General features: G+C 44.4%; 1 protein-coding gene across 1 annotated transcript; it reads left to right on the forward strand.

The window, feature by feature from the left end:
- The first annotated feature begins 1,267 nt into the window (after positions 1 to 1,267).
- dusp5 (dual specificity phosphatase 5) lies at positions 1,268 to 8,037 on the forward strand. The gene is made up of 4 exons (XM_056279743.1): positions 1,268 to 1,754; positions 2,694 to 2,833; positions 3,939 to 4,158; positions 7,121 to 8,037. Exons 1-4 carry the CDS (start codon positions 1,391 to 1,393, stop codon positions 7,537 to 7,539), a joined length of 1,143 nt encoding a protein of 380 aa, XP_056135718.1. The 5' UTR covers positions 1,268 to 1,390; the 3' UTR covers positions 7,540 to 8,037.
- Positions 8,038 to 9,748: the final 1,711 nt, after the last annotated feature.

Here is a 9,748-nt window from a genome sequence, read left to right on the forward strand (position 1 = left end):
AATACTTCGGGTCAACTGTCCAAAGTAACGGGGAGTGCGGAAGAGAGGTGAAGAAGAGAGTGCAGGCAGGGTGGAGTGGGTGGAGAAGAGTATCAGGAGTGATTTGCGACAGAAGGGTATCAGCAAGAGTTAAAGGGAAAGTTTACAAGATGGTTGTGAGACCAGCTATGTTTTATGGTTTGGGGACAGTGGCACTGACGAAAAGACAGGAGGCGGAGCTGGAGGTGGCAGAGTTGAAGATGCTGATATTTTCACTGGGAGTAACGAAGAAGGACAGGATTAGGAACGATTATATTAGAGGGACAGCTCAGGTTGGACGGTTTGGAGACAAAGCAAGAGAGGCAAGATTGAGATGGCTTGGACATGTGTGGAGGAGAGATGCTGGGTATATCGGGAGAAGGATGCTGAATATGGAGCTGCCAGGGAAGAGGAGAAGAGGAAGGCCAAAGAGGAGGTTTATGGATGTGGTGAGGGAAGACATGCAGGTGGCTGGTGTGACAGAGGAAGATGCAGAGGACAGGAAGAAATGGAAACGGATGATCCGCTGTGGCGACCCCTAACGGGAGCAGCCGAAAGTAGTAGTAGTAGAGCCTAGTAGGGTCATTGTGAATGCCTGTATATCGAACACTGCACAACCACAAACATGCTGAGGCTATGCCCCAATCGGTCATAATCAGACAGGGATACATATCTCTGATATCCCTGATTCTGTACAAGCACACACATGAACAGAAAATGACTCTTGGGCAGGTCTGCCATTGAGCCGTGTGTGAGAATTGATTGCATGTCACATAGTATGACGTTTAAGCTTGCTTTTTCATTTGTATTCGCTGGTGGATATAGAGTAGGTGACAGCTCTACATGGGATCACTGTTTTTCAAGCACACGAATGTCCTCTGAATCACTCATATTTATTTATTTATTTTATGCTTGCCATTCCTATAAGCCCCTCCCCCCCGTGGCTGGGCCTTGGCTCTTTCTTTCTTTCTTTTTTTACTTTATGCTCCACTGCTTTGATTACCCTCCCATTAGACGTTGTTATGCCTCTGAGAAACACCTCGTATTCATTTCTCGAGTGGGCGGTAAACACAAAGATGACCTGAAACCGAAACGGCCGGCCGAGGAATGAGTAACGCTGACTTAAACGTGGTGAGGGCGGAGTCCCAGCTCCGTCAGCGCTGCTGTGGGCGGGGTCTGCTGCGGCTCGCCGCTCTCCATATTTGGCTTGTGATGTCACGCGCCGGAGATTCATTCACATAAAGGCGGGGGCCGGAATCCCCCCGGAGGAAATGGAGGAACACACGCAGACGGGGCTGTTGGCGCTCGCCCGCATCCGCTTCGCTTAAAACCCAAGTCATTCTTCAGGCAATAAAACACATCCAAGGTCAAGATGAAGGTTTCGAGCATAGACTGCCGACGTCTCAACAAAATCATCAGGAAGGAATGCGGCAGCTGTCTCATCGTGGACTGCCGACCTTATTTTTCGTTCACGAACTCCAACATAATCGGTTCCGTCAATGTGAATTTGAACTCGGTGGTGGTGCGAAGGTCCAGAGGAGGGCCGGTGCCTCCGCACTTCGTCATCCCGGACGAGAAAGCCCTTCTCCGGCTTCGGGAAGGCAGCATATCGGCGGTCATAGCGCTGGATGACCGGACAGCTCATTGGCAGAAGCTGAAGAAGGACAGCGTAGCGCAGATAGTGATAAACACCCTTTCGCACCTTGCCAGCGGGGCCAACATCTGCTTCCTGAAAGGTGAGAACATCGCGGAGTCGGTCTGGCGGCTATTTGCGGTCTGACAAGAAGCGTCGCTTACTGGGCTTCTTCTGTAGGCAAACTCGTGATTAAGCCCTTAAACGTGTATTGTCTCGGCAATAGTCTTACAGTTATAACTCCACAATAAGGGCCTAACTCAGCAGAGTAGTGGGATGCCAGCAGCCATTTGGTATTTGTGGCAGGAAACTCCGGCTGTTCCGCGTCTAGTCTGGTTCTGCTGTTTCGTGTTGGTCTCCACGCTTCCCGCCAGCATGCTGCACACATAACCCCCACGCCAGAGAAATGCAAGGCTGAGCCTGAACACGTCCAGGCTCTAAGGGATGGCTCATCTCTTCCCACCGTGTTTCATATCTTTTAAAGCAACCCTTTTGCCAGGGTGTGGACACACTGAAGAGGTCTGGTCATGTCTCTGGTCTTTGCCCTAGCAACCGTCCACACGAGAAGCCAACATTTGTCTCTGCTGTTTTTTCTTTGCCAGAGATAAATGTTGGCAGTGCGTCAGCGGAGTGGATGAGTCAGTGCAGGAGAAGCTTTGGTCACATCAGGCAGGCTGGTGGTGCAACGGCGTCCTTGGATAAAAAGCAAAGAAACTGCATTTCTTTTTTTATTCAGAACATTATACAACATGTCCCAAAGCTCGCACCGTGTGTCAAAATACATCTGTGTTCATCTTCCACCTTTAGAGCAGTGCTCTGTTTGCCTAAATGGATTACTAGTGGCTGATATTGCAGGCTCCGGTGATTAATTACGTGTTCATAATCAGGTTATAAGGTCATAATCCTGCATCAGCAACCCCCCGCGCAGTATGTTTCATAAAGGTAGCAATTTGAAATAGCCTCTGTGTGTGTGTGTGTGAGGGGTGGGGGGGGGGATATAATCCTATTCATAATGTGTTCATGGTTTCCCTTCTAACAACAGGGGGATATGAAAACTTCCACTCTCAGTACCCTGAACTTTGCAATGAGTTGAAAAGCCCCGACGAGAGCGGAAGTGAAACGGAGAAACGGGTTAACGGCCCGTGTGAGAAACTCTGTCACCACAAGCCAGATTATGATCAGGTATGGAAACGGAAACACCAGAGTCACTCCCCTGCTCCTCTCTTCCTCACACCGCCATTACTCACTCTTTTGTCTAGCAAACCACTGTCAGATGTTACATCATAAATTGGCTAAATGTGTTCATCCAGTCTGCGTTTTTGAGGGTAATTTGGGGGTCTTTATGCTTGCTGAATAATCCAGGTAAGAAAATCATAGAAAGGGGAATCCGTTCATCTGGACACGTTTTTTGGGGGGAAACGACCACTGTATTGTTTATAAGGGTGGGAATACCTGCAGTCAGTCAGACTGAAGAGGTCACTTAGATGAGTGATGACACGTTTCTGTCAATAAACGTTGTGTCCAGATGAACTGATACACCTTTCTGTGAATTTGGGGGTTAATTTATATAACTAATTTTGCTCTTATTACGACCCACCGTACCAAAATACTCAAAATACAATGTATTTTGCCAGCCACATTTACATCTAGGTGACACGTAGGTGGCATCCAGCACAACATTTTCTCAAAATACATTTTATTATTCATGGTCCTTCACTGCTCTCCAGCAATCATATCCTGTGCTCAGAAAGGAAGAAGAGCCCTCAGAGCCACCCAGCAGATGCTCTGTTGGCTTATCCTCCAACTACAGAACAGTTTTGTCTCTCGTGTCTGACCTTTCCTCCTTCTCCTTCTTTGCTTGAATTGAAAACATGTGGCTATTCCTCTTAACTGTTTACATTATGGGCAAGACGATGTCTTGACACACCCCGCTCCCTTTTTACTAACACATGAGCATGATGTCCTCCTCTGCTGTTGTGCCATGCACCTTCACCACGACATGTCTACCATGCAGGTGAAAAAGAGGAGTCCATTCTCAGTGTGTGTGTGCGTGTGGGGGGGGGGGGCATTAAGACATTGCTATTATAAGATCACATCATCAGTAGGATACCTGACTCACACTGGTTTAAGCTCCGCTCACGTTCCCCGTCTGTGGGGGGGCATTCAAGTACTTGGTGGGTTCTGTTTCACACTGACAAAAGGAGAAAGTCGACTGATGTGTGTTGCATTTGCTTTCTAATTCACGTTTCTTTTCTCTGTTGTGCCTCTCTCTGCTGTATTGTGTTAGGGTAAACCTGTGGAGATTCTGCCTTTCCTCTACCTCGGTAGTGCCTACCATGCCTCCAGACACGACTATCTCAGCGACCTTCACATCACGGCCTTGCTCAATGTATCACGCCGAAACCTGCAGCCAGCCAAGGGCCACTATGACTACAAGTGGATCCCTGTGGAGGATAACCACATGGCCGACATCAGCTCACACTTCCAGGAGGCCATTGAGTTTATTGGTGAGTTAAGTGGCATCAGCTGGTGTCAGCGTCTCTCCCTTTTTGTTGGAGATTCAATCTTTCTTTCAACAATTTGTCACTTGCGAGGGTCACTTTGGTTTATGATTTTTCCAAGTCCCTCTTAAACGGTAGCTCTAAATTGTCACCATATGGTGTCAGTTTTCTTAATTGTATTGTGAAAATAAAGTATTTGACTCAGACTTCCATCTGGGATATAGTTTACAGACCTAAACTAGCTCAGAAGAGAAACAAATACATCCTTTCCTTGAATACCTGAGATAGAGGGGGATACCAAGAGCGGCACTTTTTTTTTCTTCTGCAAAACACTTCAGGTCTTGAAATAAGTCACCTTTATTTGTTAGCCCTCTCCCCCACTGTCCAGCTAAAGTCGGAAGGGCTCACACAACACAAGCTATATAATCAGTTTAACCCGGATGCCTGCCTTCAGTTCCTGCTTATGGTCTGCTTTCATTCAGGGAAGGCTTGGCTTCCCTCCCACTCTTCTCCTTCCTCCCCTCCCCTCCTCCCTCCCCCTTCCCATGTTTAAAAAAAGATGCTCCCATTTCGTCAATGCCTCCCAGGCCTAATCTGACTGGTTTACTTGCTGTGCTGGGTGTGGTCAGCAGGGTGACTGGGAGTGAACTGTCTCTCAGCAGCAGGCTGCAGGGCTGCGGGGATGGGGGATGGGGGAACTGCACTGAAACATGTACACACACTCACTCCCCGAGAGTGAGTGTGTGTGTGCATGTGTGTTAAAATGTCCCATGAAATGACATTTAAAACATAGCAAATCAAACCGTTTCACATATGTCTGAATGTCGTGGAACAGTCAGGAGGGACTTTGTTAGGGGACAGCATGTGTCTCAACCAACAGCCAGTAATGGCCTTTTGTAGGTGAATGTGGACATGGATATGCTATTGGCTAGTATCAGTGTGGCGGTAGAAAATCATTCATCTTCTCACAGTCTCGCTCCCCATTCACTGGAGCTTTTTTTTTTTTTAGTCTTTTAGTGTGTAGTAGCCAAACAAATATTCTCATTTTTAGGAAAAGAAACACATTTTTTCTTCTAAACACCAAAAAGCGTAAAACATGTTTTAATTTATAGAACATAGAATTTAAAAGATCTAAATTTAATGCATAAAAGAGGTAACAAGAATGAAAATAAATGTTTCATTTCATGGGACCTTTAGAGAGAGAGAAACAGACAGACAGACAGACAGATAGAAAGAGAGAGAGAGAGAGAGAGAGAGAGAGAGAGAGAGAGAGAGAGAGAGAGAGACAGAGAGAGAGAGAGAGAGAATAAATCATTGGATAGAGGAACAAGTGAAGATGTGCACAGTGATATGATGACTATTTATACTGGGGAGAGCAGAGGACACGGCTCAGACAGCAGAGCCTTGGCTGACCTGTATTGGGTAGCTATCATCTATTGTTAGTAATGTGTATTGTTTGGGACTCCAGCCTACAATTAGAACATTGTTGTGTCAACCAGCCTATTACGTAAGGCAACAAATTGTTCCAGGAGCAGGTTTAGCCTCTATACAGGAAGGACCTCCACAAGCTATTAAGACTGCTGAGTGATTACAAATGCACTGCACACAAATCTGAACCACACCAGCCCCCGGATGTCGAATGGAAATCAATCAACAATTACAAATCAGAAATCCTTTCAGGCCGGCGTGGGCATGTGTGATGTGCTGTTGTGTAGGAGCTTGCCGGATACTGATCTTATGGACGAAAACAAGAGTCTGCAAACATGTTTTTGTCCTACTCCATCACTCATGGATTGACCATGACTGATACAGGAGCTGGAGATACCTTCTCCTTTTGAATAAGGCTTTAACAACCTCTGCCGTTCTATTAATATGTTTCTCTCCTCCACTCCGGTGAAGAGGTTCACGATGCGTTCATTTGGGTTTTTTTGGAGGATCATAACTGTCATGAATGATTCATGCTCCATCATGCTATGGCTGTTAGAGCCAGTGACTAGCCAAGCACTTGATAGCGTCTGTTTAGCCACAGGCACTTAGAGGGAGCGTGTAGGACGGCTACAGTACCAAATTAGAATGCACAACCGAACTTCATGATACTCAATATCGCCCCCACAAGAGCATAGGCGAGGAAGACACCCGTGATATTCTGTTCATATATATATATGGCGGCACACAGCAAGAAGGGTCGGGATTTGAGCCCTGGGGTAGCTCAACCTTGGGGGTCGTCCTCTGTGTGGAGTTGGCATGTTCTCCCCGTGTCTGCATGGGTTTCCTCCGGGTGCCCCGGTTTCCTCCCACAGTCCAAAGACATGTAGGTCAGGTGAATCAACCATACTAAATTGCCCCTAGGTGTGAATGTGTGTGTGTGTGTGGGGGGGGGGGGGCCTGTGATGGCCTGGCAGCCTGTCCGGGTGTCTCCCCACCTGCCGCCTGATGACTGCTGGGATAGGCTCCAGCATCCTGCGACCCTGAGAGCAGGATAAGCAGTTTGGATAATGGATGGATGGATGGATGGATACGTTGTGTGTGTGTGTGTGTGTGTGTGTGTGTGTGTGTGTGTGTGAGTATGCATGTGTGTGTGTCTGAGATCAGGTGCACATAATTTATAGGTAATACAAGGAAAAGATCCATCTCTCCCTCCCACGTTTAACTACACCGACATGGGCATTACTCCAACAGGGGCATTCATTATTTACTCCTCACGATCATTAATCCAAATTACGGTGTTTACTCAGTCAGACTTGCACTGATTTTAATAATTTCTCTGTGCAGTGTTCTTGATGTGAAAACAGAACTGAGTTGATACTGTAGAGGCAAAATTACATCAAACATCTTTTTCCTCATGTCTCTAATGTTGTAACAACATATGCTGATGACGTGTTTATACTGTGTGAATGCTGTTCCTGGTGGTCATCTCAGGAGGTACTATCATTAATGTCAGGTTATTGGCTTCTTCTTGTTCTACCAGATCATGTGAAGCAATCAGGTGGGAAGGTCCTGGTGCACTGTGAGGCAGGCATCTCTCGTTCTCCTACTATCTGCATGGCCTACATCATGAGGACCCAGCGGCTGCACCTGGACGACGCCTTTGACATCATCAAGCAGCGCCGCACACTAATTTCGCCGAACTTCAGCTTCATGGGCCAGCTGCTGCAGTTCGAAGCCGAGGTCCTGTCCTCTGCGCCAGCCCACACTGCCACCCCAAAAACGCCATCCTGTGTCCCGGAAGCGGCCTCCTTCTTTGCCAATGAGTTCACGTCCACCTTCAACACCAAGAACTTTGAGCAGTCTGTGTTCACCCTCCCTACCTCTTTACTGGCCCCGTTGCCCCTGCCGTCCTCGGCCCATCACCAGTTCCAGCTGAGCCCAATAACTGCACTGCCTTAAAAAAAGAAAAAAAAACTGTGACTGCTTGTAGTCTTACTTGAAAAGAACAAACAAACAATAAATATAAATTCTTTTTTTTAAAATTTCAATATGGAACGGTGGAGCATTGGGACATGAGAAGGCAACTGAGAAGGGACAATAATTATATTCAAATTAAGGGGAGTTGAAGTCTGCGTAGTCCTAATCCATCTACAGATGGTTACTCTCCCCTGCAGCGACAAGACTACACAGCATAGCGATAAACCACAATATTTATGCCTTAGGTTGATATTGTGACTTTTCTGCCTATTCACAAAGTCAGTCAGTCAGGCATTGGAAACTAATTTATTTTATAAATGTTGTGTGTCTGTCCAATTTTTTTGTCTTAATCATAAATGTGGATGTCAATAAATGTCTCCATCACAACAATAAATATATTCTCATGAATTGCTTTTTTTCTTCCCTTTCACAGAATAAATCATTTCATAGAATTAGTAATTGGTTTGTCTGTACAATTAAAAAATGAAATCATAAATATAACTGGATTTGTGACATTATTTATCTGGTTGCTACAAATATGAGGACAGGACTAGTGTCTCATGGTGTGGCATTACTCAATACATACTAATACTATTCCCTTGGTTCATCAATTGGACACAGAAAGGCCGTCATGCTGACTGGAGCTTCAACTCAATTTCATCACATTTAAGTTCAATTTACTTAACTTGCGCAGTCTATAGATAAATTTGTATTGTTAACACATACTGGAAGAAATTCCCCCAAAAGGGATTCACATTCTTAAATACCCCTACTTAGAATAAAAATGACAAGGTTTCTGACTTTGTTAAGACAGAGGAGACAACGCTGTTGGCTGCAAATGACCCATCCATCACAAAGAAGAATCTTATCATGTGTAGAATAACCCGCCAGCCACAAACAGCCTCGATGAAATTTTCAAATTTGCGATATTTCATTGACCATAGAAATATAATTTGAGTAAATTCCTGAGGGTGATTAGATGATATCAGTAAATAAACTCGAGGAAAAGAAATAAAGGAACCATTTCTATTGCACATGGTACTTTTGAAGGTGTGTAATTTCAATGGGTTTTTTTATTTCAATTATTGAACACATTTCCATGTACAACGGTACAAACAAAAACACAAACAACAGAAAACAAGAATAAAAAGGAGACAAAAAAAGATGACATTTTACAATGCCAGAGTTTGTGTTATATGCAGCATATTAAATTCGCCTAGTAACTTAAAGTTCTTAATAGCTTTTTTTGTTTTTAAGATCAAATAAAATGGTGCTATGTTGTTTAAATTCATTAATAAAGTGCAGGCAATTTGGCTTGGTTCCTGACCATTTTTTTCTTGCGAATATGGAATTTTCCAAAAATAATAACTGGTTGTATGATATACAGCATGCTATTTCCAATCGTCTCTTTACTAAAATATAGCATGACATCAAACATATCTATTTCAATATTCATGTTAAGTCTCTTTTTTTAGAAAGTTGGCTGCATCGACCCAGAACATTCTTGTATGTATACACTGGAAGAATATATGGGTAATACTCTCTTTTTCTAGTGCACAAACATCACACTTATAATTAATATGTAGTTTCAATCTTTATTTTTCTAACACAAGCTTTCCCGGATAAATTATAGGCAATATCTTGAAAGACACTGTGATGAGCACTACAGTGCCCATGCACATGACAGACACTTCCTTGAACTTGTTATTGATACAAATTGTCCACGCTTTCTTCCACCGTATCTCATTAGATAACGAGGACAAAAAAACCTCTAGACGATGGGACAGTGACACCACCAAGTGTGTTCCTAAGATGTTTGCTAGAGCACCTCTCTCTGCTTTCACTAATGTAAATATTTTCCACACCATCTTCAAGATGGGGAGCTACGTCTACCGCACCAGTATAAGGACGCCCTCTGCTATAGCGTCGCAAACAACAGCATACGCCTTTGGCTTTATATGTATTTTAAATTGAACGAGAAATTCTTTATAAGATAACAAATAACCATTTGGCCAACTGTCGGTATTCCATTATTAAGCCACGTGTGATAGAAAATAGTCCTGTTTTTTTATATCGGATGTCTTTATTGTTCCATGTGACGTAGCTATGGGGCGAAAAGTCATGTTTGTAAGCTAATAGCCAGGCTGTCAGCGCGTGCCGATGATTTAATTTCTGTTTTTTTTGTTTTGTT

This window comes from Lampris incognitus, chromosome 5 (genome assembly GCF_029633865.1).
Source record: "Lampris incognitus isolate fLamInc1 chromosome 5, fLamInc1.hap2, whole genome shotgun sequence".
NCBI lineage: Eukaryota > Metazoa > Chordata > Actinopteri > Lampriformes > Lampridae > Lampris > Lampris incognitus.